This window comes from Megascapheus bottae, chromosome 6 (genome assembly GCF_031878675.1).
Source record: "Megascapheus bottae isolate mThoBot1 chromosome 6, mThoBot2.hap1, whole genome shotgun sequence".
Classification (NCBI taxonomy): Eukaryota; Metazoa; Chordata; class Mammalia; order Rodentia; family Geomyidae; genus Megascapheus; species Megascapheus bottae.
Window position 1 is genome coordinate 26,058,303 of NC_143514.1, and position 19,086 is coordinate 26,077,388.

Consider the following 19,086-nt stretch of genomic DNA (forward strand, 5'->3'; position numbering starts at 1 on the left):
AAAGTTAATATTTATTTATTATTTGCTGTAATTGTTTTTAGAATTTCTAGGACTAGAAAAGAAATGTAAAAAAAAGCTAAACATCTGTCACAGAAAGTAAAAACTATCTCTCATCTATTGCTTTCTGCTGAGAGAAAAATCAAGCAATAGTGGAGCAATAACATTTTCTTCAGCTAAAACCATCATACCACATTGTAAGATCTCCAGAAAACATACTAGCTGTCTAAAAATTATAAGGAATTATGCTAAACTTTCAATGAGATAACATATATTCAAGTAAATTAACCAGATAATGATATCAGTTATCTTCAGTTTTTATATCTATAGAAATCCTAAGGAATGTTAACATGTTAATTTGAACTAATACTATAAAATCAACAACACTAGATCAGAAATATATACCTTGATAATGGGAAAACACAACTCTAGTCATTTTTAATATTTCACATGTGAAAATGTTCCATTAATATCCAATAGCACTCTATAACATTTATGTACTCTATAGCTGGATAAAAATACCTATTAGTGATAATAAAGGGATCTCTAGAAAAGATTCATTGACTTTGAATTTTATTATGATATACCACAAATTGAACTCTCTCGGGTTTGGAATTCCAATTCTAAATCTTTTAAGTATAAATAGGACTATTATGTTACAAGAGAAACGATATAACACTTTTGCCAAAAATTATATCTGAATCAAAGGTTAATTTGTAAACAGCCTCTTTTTTTAGTAAAAAAAATGCTAATGAATTATGCTCTAAGCAAACATTTCTCACTCTAACAACAGGATATCTATTTTTAGCTGCAGGTTTGGCTTGAAGTGAACAGCTTTTGCCTTGTGATAAGCTGCAGTATCTACTGTAGTATAGTCTTTCAAAAAACACTTCTTGACTGGTTTAATAAAGTAAATCACAATAACACCAACATATTTATCACAAACATATTTAGTCTAATAAATTATTTCTTCAAAGAAACTATTTCATAAAAATTTTTAACAAAGCTTCCACAGCCAAAATGCTTATGTTTATTTCATCATTTGATACCTATTTCTCAATAAATCATAGTTAAAAGCAACCAAAAATATCAACAAAATTTCGACCACATCATATTACCAAGACCAGTAGACTAAAAAAAATATATAACCCATGGATGACAAAACTAACCAAAGGAAAGTTAAGCTTATTGTTAAGGATTAGATATTAAAATAAAATTAACTATTAAGGTCTTCTACTTACTAATTTACAACAATTAAGAGCAGTGGCTAATGAATGTAATAAATCAAACCATAAAAACTGGTCATTGCTACTATTAGTAATGACATTAATTATTTACAGTTCTTAGTGGTTTTTAAAACCAATTTACTCTAATGCTTAATTGTGAAAGCATCAACATAAAATGTAATTCACTCTGGTCGTGGCTTTTCTAAGCATCTCTTTAAACATGTTTTTCTGCTTATAGATAAATATTTTTTAAAAAATATCTAGCTGAAGAGTCTCAGAGAGCATACTTACCACTCATGATGAAAACCAACCTTTCCAAAACATATTGCTCAAAACAACAATCCAGCAGCAAAGGGAGTTATGCTAATCTCTAGAGGTAGAAGAAGCGAAGCAATGGTGTAAACACATACACTGGAACATGCAGCACACGGAAAATGAAAAGAGCTTTCTTTTGTTTTAAAAGAAAAGCTTCTACAAACGAAGCATAACTGCCCAGCATGAGATATCAGTAGTAAACATTCAGTTCATGCTAGAGATGCATATAACAACTGAATTTCTTTCAAGCTAGCTATTCTCGCCTCCTTCATATACCTCTACAACAACTCAAAATGGCAGGGAGAAAATTTCGAGCCAGGATGTATAAGATGTTCTCATTATATCAGCATGAGTTGTTACCACGGCAACATTAGACCAGAATTATCGGTTCACTTGTAACAAGCAGTAGCTTTTCTAAAGCTTTAATCAACCAAAACAAATAAAATACCTTTTAATCTAAAGCCACAGGGTTTTAAAATAACCATATTCTTTAAATTAAGCACCAATCTACCCTTTTCATCTCTTTCAAAGATATAAAAAATAATGCTGTTTTCTTCAAATACTCACACAATCCCATGTTGAATCTGGCAAGGAACAAACAGCACAATGATTGCACCTAAACGTCTTTCAATTACACCAGCTCTTACTGCTAGCTGTGGACCTCACTGATATTAAAATGCTGTGTGCTGTTGCTAGTGACTATTGGCGATGAATCTTATTGCCCAGATCGCTGATAGCTTTCATTTTTCATGAGCCAAAAAGCTACATTTACTGCAGCACAAATGTTAACCATTTAAACATTTTGTAGGATGGAAGAACGAAACATAACACTATATAGAGAGTATATCTATGAAGGAAAATAATGGATGAACTTATTTATAAACTTCCACTGGATTCAGCATCACAAGCAGTATCAAATGCCATCCATGTGGTATGAAAAGTACACAATGCACCACAGTTACTGGCAATTATTACAGAGGTGCAAAATTCCCCGATCAAACAAGATTATGACAGGTTGTATAACAAAGGTGGGCAGACTAGAGGGTGGAGCACATCCCAATCCCTAAGACTCGAAATCTGAATCCTGATGACACATACACAGGATCTAGAGAATTATGCTTTCTCAGGTAGAACTTCTGCAAGTAAATTTTCTGCTTTAAAAGTTGTCTGGTGTGGCAGGACTTCTGGTGACAAGAGTAGTAAATCAGAAATTCTTCCTAAGAAACAACTAGGAAGCTGGGCAAAATTGTCAGAAACAATGACTCAGTGTTCTGAGAATCAGCAATCATAAACAACAATTTGAGAAGCATTTCATGAAAAACTGCTGAGCTTTGCATGGGAACACTGGGAGTTTGTGACGTTCCTGCCCCGGCTACTCCCCCTTCCTTCACAGCATAGTCAGTTCAGTTCCCTACCCAGTGAAGCTTGTTATGAAAACTAGTAGACAGTTCACTGCTAGATAGCTGACTCCATTTGTACTGAAAAAACTTAAGCTCTGTATTACTATTTTCTTAAAAAAAAAAAAAGTGGAAGACAATAGTGGAAGAAGTGCCAGCTCTATCAGTCTAAGGTTGTGACCCTGGTAGGGAGGGCAGCAGACTGGTGACTTAGCAAGAAATTCAATAGGAAAAATGGAACTGAGACAGAGAAGGACTGGATAAACTCTCCACACTCTGGCTGAGTAGGAGGCTAAGACCCTCATGGAGGAGGCCACAGAGGACTCCATGGAGAGGTAGAGAAGCTATTTAGTACCGTCGTGAAAAATGCCTGCACAGTGTGCTCCTCTATAGCAAAAGCATCTACTTGTACAACTAAGCCATGGCAGTAAAAAGCAATCTTCAAGTAGGTAGATTAAAAATATTAAAATCTAGAAGAACGAAAAAAATCAGAATTGAGATATCAGTAGTCATATATCATGGAGGATCTAGATTCTATGTGTTATAATCAAGAAAGCTACTAAAATAAAATAGACAAAACCAATCCTCAAAAAAGAAAAATAATAAAATCCAGAGCTGCTAGATATACATTAGGGAGTTCCTTTGTGACAGAAATCTGTGTACTTTATCAAAATGATCAATAGAAAATGTCCCTGATGGGTTTAGATATAGGATTTCTCAGAGAAGGACCTCAAAACTGGTATGATAAGCATGATGAGAATCCAAAGGATACTGTACATATAAAAATTAAAGTAAAATGATAGTAATGACATTTCAAATGCAAAACAAATCTCAACATAAAAAGAGAACCTTATTAAAAGTCAAAACGTAAAAACAGCTGGATGTGGCAGCTCATACCCGTAATTCTAGCTACTCAGGAAGCTGAGATATGAGGATCGTGGTACGAAGCCAGCTGGGCACTAAAGTCTGTGAGACTCTTATCTCCAATTAACCACTAGATAAGTGGAAGTGACGCTGTGGCTTAAGGAGTAGGATGGGCTAAAGAGCTCAGGAACAGAGCCCAGGCCCAGAGTTCAAGTTCTATCACACACACATACACACGCACGCACGCACGCATGCACGCATGCACGCACTACAGACTTGAAAAGTCAATAAGAAAAAAACCAAACTCATTCAGTCCAACAGTAGATCTGATAGGGCAAGGATCAAAACAATGTACTTAAACATAAATTAATTTTAAATACCCAACATGGAGAATGCAGAAAAAAAGATAAAAAAATTAGCACAACCATAGAAACCTGTAGAGTTGAAAGGTTATCAACATACTTATAATGAGAATTAGGAGAAGAGAGATAAAGGGCAATGGAATATTTAAAGAATTCCCACTTTATAAGAAAAGAATAACTCATAATTCATGAACTATACCATGAGATGTATACCTAGAGTTCTCACATGCAAGTTGTGGAAAGATAAAGACAAGGAAAACATCTTAAAAGCAGTGAGAGAAGTGACCAAATACATACAGGGGAAAATATAACTAATAATGTGTTCTCTCAAAAAAAAAGAGACTCTAGAAAACACTGAAATGATATATTCAAAGTGTTAAATAAAATATTCTACTAATAATTTCACCAAGGCAAAGTATCCTCCAAAAGCAAAGGTGAAATAGAAATTCCCCTAGAGAATTTATAATTGAGGACATCTATCATAGGCAAAAATATCAGATCATGTGTGTACACATAATCATTATGTATGTGTACATATACATACAAAGCAATACTGAGGATCAATACCAGGGCATTGAACATTTGGGTATAGGTCTATAAAACAGATGATGTAATACATGTAAAAATAAAACCAATTTGGAGAAAAATTGTGGAATAATTGGCTCAATGTAGTTTTATTTGATTAGAATTAAGTCAGTACTTCTCTGAAGTAAATCATGTAAATTGAGACTGATAAAATGCATGTTAAAAGTCGTAAAGCAACTATAAAGAAAAATAAATATTTTTAACAATTAGAAAAAATCAACATGACTCATGCCTATAATCCTAACTACTCAGGAGGGTGAGTTTGGGTGAATTGCAAGTCAAGACCAATTAGGGCAAAAAGTTCATGAAACTGCTTTCTTAACCAATAGCGAGGCGTTTTGATGCACATCTCTCATTCTAGCTACATGGGAGGCGGAGATTCTAACAGTTTGCAAGATTCTGTCCCAGTACAAGAACCTGGACAGGGGGTACCTGATTGTCATCCCAGCTATTGTGGTCCTCCTCAATCTGGAAACTATTTATGTGGTTTCCACTTCTTCAGCTGTCATCACAGCAGCACTTTCAGACTCGCCACTCACTATCATGGCGTGTAATGAATAATTCTTCCCTCACTGAAACCACCTAGTAAATTCATTCAATCTCCCACTACAAATATTACAAATACACACACACACACACACACACACACACATACACACACACACATATATATACATATATACCTCTCCCTCCCTCCCTCCCCCCACTCTTTCTCTCTCTATATATATGGCTTTGGGTATGATTATCATGGTCTAAAAGAGATATTCTTCTGTGCTTGATTTCAATCCAAGTCACTTCAAGTCTCTCCCAAAGTTCTGTAGGTCTTTCGGGAACTTCTGTTAGTTTTCTTGTCTACAATGAAACAGATTCCTTTAATAACTTCTGTCTCTTTGTTCTGGTTCTTCAAGATCATGGCTGTGCTGGCATGGGTCATGTCCAACTAAAAGCAATACCCATTACTGATTTCTCACTTAAGTCACCCTTAGTCACTTTTATTTTTATTTCTAAGTCAGTCACTTGAAATGTCCTCTAACTGGCAACATTACCAGTAGATTTTGTATAATTAGGGCCTCAAGGAACAAAAAAATGAGATAAAATCAAGCACAAAAGAAAATGATGCAATCGAGATGTAGTGGAAACATATAAGGGTGCTGCTGGTATAATCTGGCACATTATTTTATAGAAAACTTGACATACATATATATTTTATACACATATATATAGTATTTATGTTCAGAAAGAACGTATTCTAAAACACTGAATACCAGTATAGTATAGAAAATACATAAAGCAAGAACATAGTTGTTAATGATCATCTAATATTATGTATATAATTTTTATGTACCATACTTTTATACATCTGGAAAAATAATGAGTTTATACCAGTGTCACTATAAAAATGTGAATAACAATTGTGTGTGTATGTGACCGCGCACATGTGTGTTTGTGTGTTTGTATATGTTTATGTATATGTGTTTCCAAATCCTGAGGCTTGTATTCAGGTCCTGGGTGTTGTCCTTGCACTTTTTTTTTCTCAAAGCTATAGTGCTCTTATCATTTAAGCCACAGTTTCATTTTCAAGATAAATGTCTCAGACTTTCCTGCCTGGACTAGCTTTGAACTCTCAGGTTTCAGCTTCCCCAATAGCTAGAACTACAGATGTGAGCCACCAGTATGTAGCTTAGTTCCTTTTTTTTGTTTTTGTTTTTTTTTTTTTTTGGTCAGTCCTAGGGCTTGAACTCAGGGCCTGGGCACTGCCCTTGGATACTTTTTGTTCAAGGTTAGCGCTCTGTCACTTGAGCCACAGCACCACTTCTGGCTTTTTTTTTCCCTGTGTATATTGTATGAAGGAATCAAACTTAGGGCTTCCTGCATGCTAGGCGAGCACTCTCCCATTAATGCTACTCTCCCAGTCCTCAGTTCAATTTTTTGAACATGAATATTTACTTTTCCTAACATTATTTATTGAATACTATTCTTTTCCTCTTTGATTTGTCCTCACAGTTTTATAAATTAATTGGCTATAAGTGTGTCTGCTTCTGAAATGTATTCCAGTGTTGTGTGTTTGTCTTCACACCAGTACCACAATGATTTTTTAAATTATAGTTTTATATTAAGGCAGTCCTCTAAATTTGGCTACTTTGTCTATAAAATATCCCTTGCATTTACACATGTAAAAACAGGAAGTAGGAACAAGTATTTTGACTGAGACTAAATTTGTAGATCAATTTGGGCAACACTGCTATCTTAATAACGTCAAGTTTTTTCATCTGTGAACATGGTTTTCTTCTGATTATTTTGGTGTGGACAAAGCAAGATCCTAACTCAATATCTATGGTTCCAATTGTACAGTGCCTGTCTATAAGTACAAGTCCTGATTTTTCTTCCCTCCCCAAGGAAGGAAAAAAAAAGTGAGTGCTGTGGAACAATGAATCAATGCATACTCACAAGTATATGGCTTACATAAGAATGTATGGTGCAGAATATTTCTTTTGGAGGTCATTTTGACAACAGTATTTAATTTGGGTACACGATTGGGTCTCTGAGCTAATGAAGATGGGGACCACTAATCATCTTTCTTCCCTATGGCAAAGATAATCCTATCATGAGTCTAAAACTTTGTTTAGATTCAGAGTAACCATGTAATATTCTTTTACAACCTTAATTTTAAGAGTGGGAGACTTTGGATCCCTATGTCTGTCTCTGCACACTGCTTTAATTACTGATTTCAATAGTCTTTTGGATAAGAGAGTGGTACTAGTGATGGAACTCAAGGCTTTGCACTCTTACCATTGAGCTCTGCCCATCCCTGCAACAGGTTTTCATTGAATTAACTTACTTTACAGTAAAAAGCATGTGAATCACAGGAGGCTAACATTTTAGAAATAGTTTCTTGGAGTCAGAATTAAACATATTCTCAATCCAAAAAATGGGTTCAAAAATTGTTGAGATAATAATTTATTTTGCTATGCAAGAATATTACCTTGAAGGATTGTCTCAGGATACAGTTAATTTTCCATTTCAGTATTCTCAGCTTAGATCTCTTATTTAGTATCCTATGCCACATTTAACTTTTAAGAGAACTTACCTGATTTCTTCTTACATAATTAAGAAAAAGAAGCAATCCTTTGTTTCTTTGGGTTTCTATCATATTATCTAGTCTGGCTAGATTTATAAGTACACACACAACAAATATTTGATCCTAGATTTAAATACGAATGCATTTTCAGGATGAAATTCCAGATTGTGCAATGTTGGGTCAGAATGGAGAAAACAGGGCCTTAAATATTCATACAGATATTCAGAGGTTAAACAAAGAAAGATGGACAGGAGAACAAATTTGGTCACTGAATATGGTGGCAGAGAGAGTTAATATCTGTGAGTGTTCAGGGTACACCATCTGTGAGCCTGAAATTTTGGATACTTGTGGGAACCATTAATTTAAATTGGTTAGTAAATGTAAGAATTCAAGATCCTAAAATATCCAGTAAAGTAGCTGACCCTAGACCTAACTCTACACCTCACTTACATTTTCTGTGATTGTATGTTTCATGTCTTCTAGAAATTAGTGAGCCTGCTTAAATATGGATTAGTTATCTAGCTTGGACTACTATAATAAAAATTACTATCAATCATGTGGCCTCAGTCACATAAAAGCATTTATTTCATTATTCTAAAGACTGGAAAGTTTTAAGACCAAGGTTCCTGTATATAGACATTGTTTTTACTATATGTAAAAAATGAGAGAGGGATATATTATCTTTTTGCCCTCTTCTCTGTACATGAATCCCATCTTGGAGCTTCTTAACCTAATCTCCTCACAATGCTTATTCGACTATGAAATTATGAAACTTTTTTTAATGATAGATGACAGGAATTTCACTCCATTATAATCTAATAAAACTACTGTGATAGGGGCCAGGAGTTTGGCCTAGTGGTAGAGTGCTTGCCTAGCATGCACGAAGACCTGGGTTCAATTCCTCGGTACCACATACATAGAAAAAAGCCAGAAGTGGTGCTGTGGCTCAAGTGGTAGAGCCCTAACCTTGAGAAAATCCAGAGACAGTGCTCAGGCCCAGAGCCCAAGCCCAGGACTGGCAAAATCAAAAAAAAAAAACAAAAACTACTGTGATAAATGTGGTTAAGCACCTACTGAAACATAATTACAGGTGGAGATTTCAATACTTTTAATAATTCATGAGAAAACAAGATAAAAATTAGCAAGAATAAACAACATGAATAACACCACCAAGAAACTTCGGCATTCATATAATACAGCATCTAACACCAAAAGAATGTTTTATTAAAGTACACATGGAAATTATCCAAATTGAACTACAAAAGAACTATTTTAAGTAACAGAAGCCAGAAACATGCATGTTGTATAATCCCAGTTATATAAAGTATCTAGAAAAGAGAATTTATGCAGACAGAAAGTATATCAGTGTTTAGTGAGATTGGGTTAAGAGTAGATAATGGTTGCACTTGGATATAAAGATATCCTCTGGAGTGATGGAAACATTTTAAAACTGAACTGTGGGAATGGTTGTGTATCCAGAAATTTAACTAATTGTCATTGGATCTTTTTTTAAGTGGGAAAGAGATGTATATTTATAATTAGCCAGCTAGATGTAGTTTAGATGATTCCAATTTTGTTGGCAGCATCTAAAGCATCATAGTCAGGAGCCAGTCGAACATAGGCCTTCTTCTGTCCACCAGGACTGACCAGAGCATTGACCTTAGCCACATCAATGTCATTTTAGAGCATTTTCACGGCCTGTTTGATCTGATGCTTATTGGCCTTGGCATCCATGATGAACACAAGTGTGTTGTTGCCTTCTGTCTTCCTCATGGCTGACTCAGTGATCAGGAGGAACTTGATAATTGCATAGGGGTCAAGCTTGTTTCTCCTTGGAGCACTCTTCCGAGGATATTTGAGCTATCTCTGGAGCCGTAGGGTCTTGGGCCGCTGGAAAGTGGATGAAGTGCATATCTTCTTTTTGTGGCTGTGGATGTCTTTCAGCACTGCCTTCTTGGCATTCAAAGCCTTTTCCTTGACTTCGGCTTTAGGAGGGGCAGGAGCTCCCTTCTTTGCTTTCGGCACCATCTTGGTGTAAAGGTATCACTGGATTTTATACGTATAGTGAGTGAATGCTATGGCATCTAACTGACTCCATTTTTTAAAGCCAAGCTCTTATCCACAAAGGTAGAGACAATATGCTTGATGCAGGTCTTTGCTGAGGAAAGAATCACTTCAGTGGGTAACTTAATTATGTAAATGTAATGCTAGTATGCATCATTACCTTAGGGAAATGTTCTCATAAAACCTTTTGGGGCTTAGTAATGACTATTCCTTCTCAAAACTGGTAAACAGAGCTAAGTAAGGGGAAGAAGATAAGTAGATTTGCCTAGAAACTAAAACAAGAATTCAGAAAGGGAAGAATCAAAATCTAGATCCATATTTCCAGAAGTTCAGAATTACCAGAACCTCTTTGGTGAATTTTAGTCATGAATCTGTGAAGAGGCTCTTATCAAAGGAAAGGGAGATCTGGGTTGCTGATTTAGGCTTGAATGTGTTGATTATAAGCCAAATCCAAGTGAAGGCTGGAGACCATTAGACAGTACAATACTGTTTATAGAAGATGGTTTTCTTTTGTATTTGTATTGCTATATTTTTCTTCTGTGGGAACATGGTCTGAAAACAGTTTTTCTGATGTTTTGAGAAAATTAAAGATTAGATCATCAGAGTAGACTTTAATTTTACTTTTATTCAGCTAGTTAGAGCAAACAGGTATGTCAGCTTTGAATATTTAAAAGATGAGACCCTATTTATAACAAATGTGCCATATTTGTTAAATGATAATAACTAGTCAGCAGAGCTTTCCAAAAGCAAACATTATTTCAGGACTTGCAAGGAATATTTAGCCTGTCAGAAAACATGACTTTCTTTCAGATTCAATTTATTATCTTATTTTCAAAGTACTTTCATAGTTTCTATCATGAAAGGATGTTGAATTTTGTCAAATGCCCACTTCTATCCACTGAGAATCACAGGATTTCTATCCTTAGTTTTGCTGCAATATAATATCTCACTTGATTTTCATATTGAGCTTCCTTGGATCCCACAGATAAATCAGACTTGATCATGGTGTATGATCTTTTCATGAAAATGGTTTTTTGTTGAGATATATATTAATTGCACAGAGAATTTTACTGTGATATTTCCAAACATGTACAATGTAATCAAAACTCATCCACTTCACCACTCTTTTAACCCCCCTCCCTCTTCTTAAAACAATTTCAAAACATTAAATTGTTCTATTTTCAAACATGTACACAAAGCACTTCGACTGAATCAATCCCCACTCACTATCCAGTGGCCTTCACCTCCTATGGGTACCACCAACAGATCCGGTTTAGACTTTTTTTTTTTGGTCGGTTTTGGGTTTTGAATTCTGGGCCTGGGCGCTATCCCTGAGCTCTTCAGCTCAAGTCTACTGCCTACCCCTGGGCCTGGGTGTTGTCCCTGAGCTCTTCAGCTCAAGGCTACCACCCAACCCCTTGAGCCACAACACCACTTCCAGTTTTTCAGTGATTAATTGGAAATAAGAGTCTCACAGACTTTAGTGCCCAGGCTGGCTGTGAACAGTAATCCTCAGATCTCATTCTCCTGAGTAGCTAGGATTATAGGCGTGAGCCACTGCGCATGGCTCTGATTTTCTTTTCAAGTATATATTAATTGCATTAAGTTATATATGCATATATAATTCAGTCAGGATAACCCCTTCTATTGCTTGCTCCTTATCCTCCCACTTCCTATTGTTTCATAACTTTTGGTGAGATACTATATGTGGTCTTTATACATAGACACAATACATTTTAATATTATTTGCTCACCCCCATCATTCTTTCCTTCTCCTTCCCCTATTCCTTCCCTCAAAAAGTCCCATAGTTATAATATCTATCTTTCAAGTCTAGGCTCACACATGTATAAAAAATAAAAAATCTATGCTATTTGTCTTTGTAGAATGTGCTTTTCTTGCTCTACAGGATGATCTCCAGCGGTTCCACTCATATTCTTGCAAATAACCTAAGTTCATTTTCCTCAAGGTTGAGTAATACTCCAAGATGTACATGTAATATACTTTCTTCATCCACCCATTGATTGTTTAGTATCTCCACTGATTCCATAGTTGACAGTATTGACAATAAATATGGGTATGCAATATCTCTCTCGTATATTGATTTACATCCCTTCAAACGTGTACCCAAAACAAGTCTGGTGGGGTCTATTTTTAATTTGGGGAAGGATATTCAATGGTGAGTTCCATAGCAGTTGTACTCATTTATTTTCCTATTAAAAATGTATGATAGTTCTTTACTCTTTCCTCCAGCTGGCATTCCCACCAGAATGTATTTGTTTTGTTTGATGACTGACACTGTGACTGGAATGAGATGAAACCTTAGTGTTGATTTGTTATTTCCCTTATGGTAAACATTTCTTCATATTTCTATTAGATATCTGAGAGTTTGTCATTTTACTGACTGTTCTTGTGTTGTTTAATTTTGAGCTCCTACTTTATTTTGGGCATTAATCTTTGATGAATTAAACAACTGGTGTAGATTTTCTCCCATTCTATGTGCTGTCCCTCAATTCTGGTAAATCAGAATCAGTTTCTTTAGCTGTGTAAAAACTTCCCAATTGATATCAATTCTTATTTTTATTTTCTGGGCAACTAGTCATATTCAGAAAATAATTACCTCTTCTTTCATCTTCCAGTGTTTTCCCTTTTTATCCTACAATAGTTTCTCTTGGAATTTATAAATTTCTCCAAGTTATCAAATTTGCTTCTATATAATACTTAACAATTTGTTATTTTTCAGACAAAGAGAAAAAACAATCCTAAAAATTGTTTTGAACCACAAAATACCCCCAAGTAGCTCAAGCAAACTTAAACACATAGAACAAAGCTGGAACCAGCACACTAACGGATTTTAAAATATGTTAAAAAACCTGTAGTAATCCAAACACGGCATTGGAATAAAAATACAAACTAATGGAATACTGTAATAGAGTCCAAACATAAATTCAAGCACCTATAATTAATAAATTGTGTGGGGAAATTGGATATTTACACTCAAAGTAATTAGGCCATATTTTACATCATTATAAAATGAATTCAAATTAGGTTAAATCTTTAATCATATGGACTGAAAGTGTAAATCTAGTAGAAAGAAAAACACAAGAAAAATGTCTGGGCAATGAATTTTCAGGTATGTATAACAAAATGCTCACTATACCCAATGATCACTTAAGTTTCGATCAAAATCACAATATCATATCAACAGTTCTTTTTTTCCCGATAGTCTAGCTATTGTATAAAAAAAGCATAAACTATAAACTTTTAGAGAGGATGTGGAAAAGGGGAGCTCTATCCTAGGCTGGCTTTGAACTTATTACACAACCCAGATTGTCTGTGAAGTCACAGCTGGTCCCTGAGTGTTAGCATTATCTATGTGTCACTATGCCAGAGTAAAGGCAACTTGAGATTGTGGTAAGAAATTAATACATCTGTTATAGAGAACAGTAAGGGGATCCTCTAATTTTTCATACGATGCAACACTTTTGCATGTATTTCTAGTTATATAGTAAAAGGAAATTCAATCAGTATATGGGAGAGATTCCTGAACTCTCAGGTTTGTTGAGCATTATTCATAAAGATCAGTATCTGTAATTAATCTAAGTGTCCTCTGAATGGATTCTTTAACTTTGTTCCCAAAATATGACAATCTTGAATATGTACAAAGACTGCTACAAGGGTGTTTATGAGATTTTTAATATAATAGTATAAATTTAAAAAAACAGAAAAATAAGTTAACAGTGGCAACCACTTGAGAGGATCTTACACAACTTTCAATTCTTTTCTCTGTTGCTCTGTATAGTTTCCAAATTTCCTTATTCTAATATATGCACTCAGACTAAAATGTTATTATAGAATAAGTGATTCTCAAAACTCAGTGTATATATGAATCAGCTGAGAAATCTTGTTGAAATGAATATCCTGACTCCGAGGTCTAGATGATATTTGATACTCTTTGATGACTTTTGATATACTTTTGTAACAAGTTCTTGGGTAATGCTAATGATGCTGGGCTTAATGCGCGTGTGTGCATACAGACACACAGACAAACAGACAGACACACACACCTTTTCCACCAAAATGAAAGTAGGCAGTCTATTGTTGTATTTCATATTGTTACATAGCCCATAGAAATATTTTCCAGTTTCAAATCATTTAATATGCCAAACACTTCAGCTTCACTATAAAGCTTGTTGGATAATCCAATTCTTATTTAAAAATCATGATAAAAATACATGGATAACACTAAAAATACCTAGGTAAAATTTGCAATACAGTGTTCACCACGGTCAGGTCAAAATTTTGCTATTTTAAGCTAATGCTCTTAGACCTTTCACAATAGGAAAAAGTTAGAGGAAGCTTGTGCTAGATGACAATACAACAAATAACTCAACATTTATAAAAAATTATGCTAGCAATAGCAAATTTAACAGACATGTTCTATACTTCATAGAGTTCAAAATCATAGATGACATGTGCAACACAAGGATAGTAAACTAATTTTAATACTATAAAACAAGTCTTATTAAGAGTAAAAGATAACCCAAGTACCAATAGTTCAGGCCTACAGATCCTAGATACTTGAGAGGCTGAGAATTGGAGAATTGAGGTTCCTGAACAGAACAATTCTTGAGATGTCTTCAGAGCTGATAGCTATGCCAGGCAGCCTGAACTATGTGTGAGGCCGAGACTGTGAGGACTGTAGTTCCAGGCCAGTCTTTATGGAAGAGTCCCTAAGACTAAGTCATAGTGGAAGAAGCCTGGTATGACAACACAAACCTGTCATCCCAGAAATGACTAGAAGGCTAAAATGGGTAGATGGCAGTCCTAACATATAATGCTCTAAATAAAAAATAACCAGCATTGGGCTGGGATTTGGCCTAGTAGTAGAGTGCTTGCCTAGCATGCACGAAGACCAGGGTTCAATTCCTTGGTACCACACACATAGAAAAAGCCAGAAGTGCTCATGCTTGTAATCCTAGCTACTTAGGAGGCTGAGATCTGTGGATTAAGGGGCAAAGCCAGCCCAGGAACAAAAGGACCTAGAAAATGGGAAGTGGGGCTTGGCTCAAGGGTAGTATGGTAGCCTTGAGCTGAAGAGCTCAGGGACAGTGCCCAGGCCAAATTCAAGCCTCATGACCCACAAAAAAAAAGAAAAAAAAAGCCAGAAGTGGTGCTGTGGTTCCAGTGGTAGAGCCCTAGCCTTGAGAAAGCTGAAGGACAGTGCTTAGACTGTTAAGGGGAGCAAAGACTGGCATCATCTTGAATGTGCTGAGTTCCCCGCCCCACTGTGGAAGGCCAAGAATGTTAAAGCAGCCCAGCCACCTTTGCCCTTCTAGGGAGGGGCAACCTTATCCCCGCCCCCGCCATGAGGGTTAATTTAAACACTAGGCTGTAACCCTATTGGCTACCTGTGTGTGGTGGGAGCTGACTTTATGGTTCCTCTGTGTATGTAACTATCCTATTAGCCATTTATGTGCGGCCAGGTTCGACCACATGGTTTTTGCCCTTTAAAACCCAGTGTGAAAACTGCTCAGGATCACAGTGTCAGCTCCCGAGTCTGCACTGTGTCCCTGGCTGGTCAGTTCACCATCTACTTCCCCAATAAATTCACCTTTTTTTTTTATGAGACTGTCTCTGTGTGGTGGACTCTGGTGAGTCATGGAATCCCCTTCCCTGACCCCATAACAGGACCCTGAGTTCAAGCCCCAGGACTGGCAAAAAAAAGAAAAAAAAAAAAAGCACAAAAAAGGCTGGAGACCCAGCCTAGTACAAGTGTGACAGCCTAATAAGAGTGAAGTCCTGAGTTCAAATCCCAGAACTGTAAAAATAGGAAAAAAATAAACAGAAGATGGCAAAATTGATATTTAGGAGATGATAGTACTGAAATCTAGGAAGAGTCTTAGGTTATGAGCCAATCTTGCCATTGGTAGCAGCAGTAAAAGGAAATTCAGACAGAGTATCAGACAGACTCCCTTTGTGCCACAAGTGACACAAAGGGCTATTCTCTATTCCTTGCCATATTCACAGTAGCCTCAAAAACTTTGTTTCTAACAAAGCACTCAGCACAAACAAAACACATATGATAGCTGTATGCATTTCCCAGTAGTAAAATAAGTTATCTTGTTCTCTATTATGCTAGGTAAAATTCTTTAGGTGCTTTTAAATAAGGTTGCATTGCATTACTTTCTACTTTAAAAAAAATTACATTCAAGTGGCTAGAGATATAGATCAGAGGTAGAATGCTTGTCCAATGCCCTTGTTTGATCCCTAGCACCACTAAAAACAAAACAAAAATGCCCTGACTCCTGACTATTAGATTCTGATCTAATATTTTATTTATTTAGTTAATTAGTTAGTTACTGGCAATGTTGGGGTTTGACAATTTGAGCCAGTCTTTATGCTTTAGCTATTTTTTTAGGCAGGGTCTTATAGTTTTGCCCAAGGCTAGCTTCAGTCTGTAATCCTCCTACCTAAAGCTTCCAGCATAGGATACTTGCACAGGCAAGTATCATCACACCCAATTATTGACTGATATGAGGATCTTACTAACTTTTGTCAAGGCTTGGTTTTAACTCCTTAGCATTGAATTATAGGCACAAGCCATTGTACCTGGCTGCTCTCTCTGACTCTTGTCTGTAAGGATGCAAACTACATCTTATTTTCTTCCTCAGAACCTTGCATACTGACTATGAGTTAGTAAATACTTAAAAGGTTAACCAATAGGGCAAAAATTGTTTGCTATCAATAAGCTAATACAGGTGGGCATTGGTGGTTCAGATCTGTAATCCTTGCTACTCAGGAGGCTGAGAACTGAGGATCATGGTTCAAAAACCCAGCCTGTGCCGTTAAGTCTGTGAGACTCTTATCTCCAAATAACCACCAACAAAACCCCCAGAAATATTGCCCAAAGTGATAGAGAAGTAGCCTTGAGCAAAATTGCTCAGGGACAGTGCCCAGGCTCTGAGTTCAATCCTCATAACTTGGGGCGGGAGGGGGGGGGAACTAATAAAAATTACAAATGAAAAAGTAGAAAAGTAATGTGGAAAGTTTATAATTTGAGAACTAGAATGATACAAAGTGGATAAACAAAGGAATTAAATTATTTGAAAGGTTTACTTCAAAAAGTGAAACTGGAAAAAGTGTATTATAATTATAATCACTTGCTACCAAAAAGCTATCTGAGAAAAATCCTTGTTCAAATTCATTTGCTCAATACAATATTTAAATCTTAAATCTAAAATTCATCTACCAGAAAAATAGCCTGTCAGTTCACAGGACTACAAGGTAAATTATTTGATGCTATTAATTTAGTTATTTTTCAAAACTCTAGAATTAACATTTATATACTTCTGCTATCAAATAGAAATTGTGACTTAAGTATTTGGTTATTTGAAATCAGATAGGGAAGGGTGGAAAACAAGATGAGGGACAGGGGTAGTGGGGGTGGGACTAAGACATGAGAAAATATATCAATGTATGTGAAGTAATGCACCCTCTATCTATCTGGTGAATATAATGTAACCCTTCTATTAATTACAATAAAAAATATATGAAAAAAATCGTGGCTTAATAGTAACAGATGAAACAATTGGGAATCACTATATATTTTCCTATATTTCATATAACTGGGAAAGAAACAGTTTATTAAGTTTTGTACATGTATAAATTGATAATTCATCTTTACTCAGTAGCTCAGGACCCCAACTTTTACAAAAATTACATGTGGTTTCTGCACTTAGTTGCTTCTCAATATAGCACTTTGGAATGAGTATATTCACATAATTTTATCACTGGCAGATACTGCATTCCTTTTTCTTGTTAAACAAGTCAGACAAGAAATTTCTTTAAATAAACTTTGAACAATGTTTTGTATGAAAGCTTCATACAGTCAAAACTCCCTCCCTGACTCACTGCTAAATGAATAAAGATTTGTACTTTTGACACAAAAATTCCTGGAATTCCTAAAGTGCAGGATCCCCAGGTTTGCTGTCTCACTTGACTTCTGTTTGGACGTATTCCACCACAGTAAACAAAGTGCATGCTCACCAACAGCTTCCTCACCTGCTTTTGGTCATCACTATGAGCATTTTCCATATGGAGCGACTAGGCTGATGAGTAACCAACTCCAGCTGTTCTTTTAAGTATTTCTTATATGAGTATTAGTCATACAGAAGGACTCTATTTGCCTACGTTTTTAACTTCACAAAAAGAAAACTTTATCAGTCTGCTGTTCTAAAAAGAATCATGGCTCATGATACTATATCCTTTGCTTGACTTTAAAATGTATTTCAAAAAACTTAGGTCCCATACATTAACATTTTTTTAAAAAGGTCTAGTTCAAATATAACTTTTAATTATTAGAGTCTTTTGGAATTTGTTCAAGGTATTTATTAACATTCACTAAAGTCTCACTGTGAAACATAGATAAAACAAATTAATTTCAAATTTTTGTTGTTGATGTGGTCCTGAGAAATTGAACCCAGGGCCTCATGTCTGCTACGTAAGCATTCTACCACTAAGCCACATTCCTTCTGTCCACATTCCTAGTATAATTTTTTTTTTAAATCGCTGAAGTGTAATAGAAAGTTTTCCCAAAATGATACTGGCGACTATAATTTAACAGAAGAGGGGAAGCAGACTAAGTGAAAAGCTTCTGTTACTATGTAAATCTCCATCTTGTACATTATTTTAACTTTTTCCAGTTCATTAATTTAATAACATGATATACGTCAGGTGTCAGCTTACTATGCAGTAATAATTATAAATAATATTTTGAGGATTTTTTTCACACAAATAAGTCTTTATTACTGACTCATTAAAGTAGCTTGGAAAGACTTTAAAAATTCTAACATAATAGAACAATAATTCAAATAAACTAACACAATTATCCAGATGCTATTTAAGATATAAGAAAACATCTGTAAACTATTTTTAGTGAGTTTTCCTTCATAACTCCCTTGAATACATAAACAAAACGACAAACCCTAATGCTATTTGATCCAGCAGGGCAAGAGTGCCAAAGGTAACTCTACTGTTCTTTTAATGAAAGTGGCAAAAATACTTTTGGGAGGGTTCAAGGTGAGATTGAAGAACTAGTATTTTTTATATGTGAAATTTCTCTTTTAAAATTATGTCACCAAAAATGGCTTTATATCACTGTTTTAGGAAGCAGTAAGCCTCCAGCATTTAATATGTC

The 19,086-nt window shown here is 35.4% G+C and overlaps 1 protein-coding gene and 1 pseudogene across 4 annotated transcripts in view; both read right to left on the reverse strand.

The window, feature by feature from the left end:
- Prkacb (protein kinase cAMP-activated catalytic subunit beta) overlaps positions 1–19,086 on the reverse strand; it is a 110,865-nt gene that overhangs the window by 52,427 nt on the left and 39,352 nt on the right. The window contains exon 1 of one of the 4 annotated variants that reach the window (XM_090334531.1): positions 2,106–2,224. The exons of 2 other annotated variants lie outside the window; for them this stretch is intronic. In XM_090334531.1, coding sequence (XP_090190657.1) covers positions 2,106–2,115 — 10 coding nt within the window. In that variant the 5' untranslated portion in view covers positions 2,116–2,224. Of the gene's footprint in view, positions 1–1,514; positions 1,821–2,105; positions 2,225–19,086 lie in introns of those variants that run through there. One more of the 4 variants, XM_090334532.1, reaches the window with a different exon arrangement.
- Positions 9,383–9,853, reverse strand: LOC150061587 (large ribosomal subunit protein uL23 pseudogene; annotated as a pseudogene).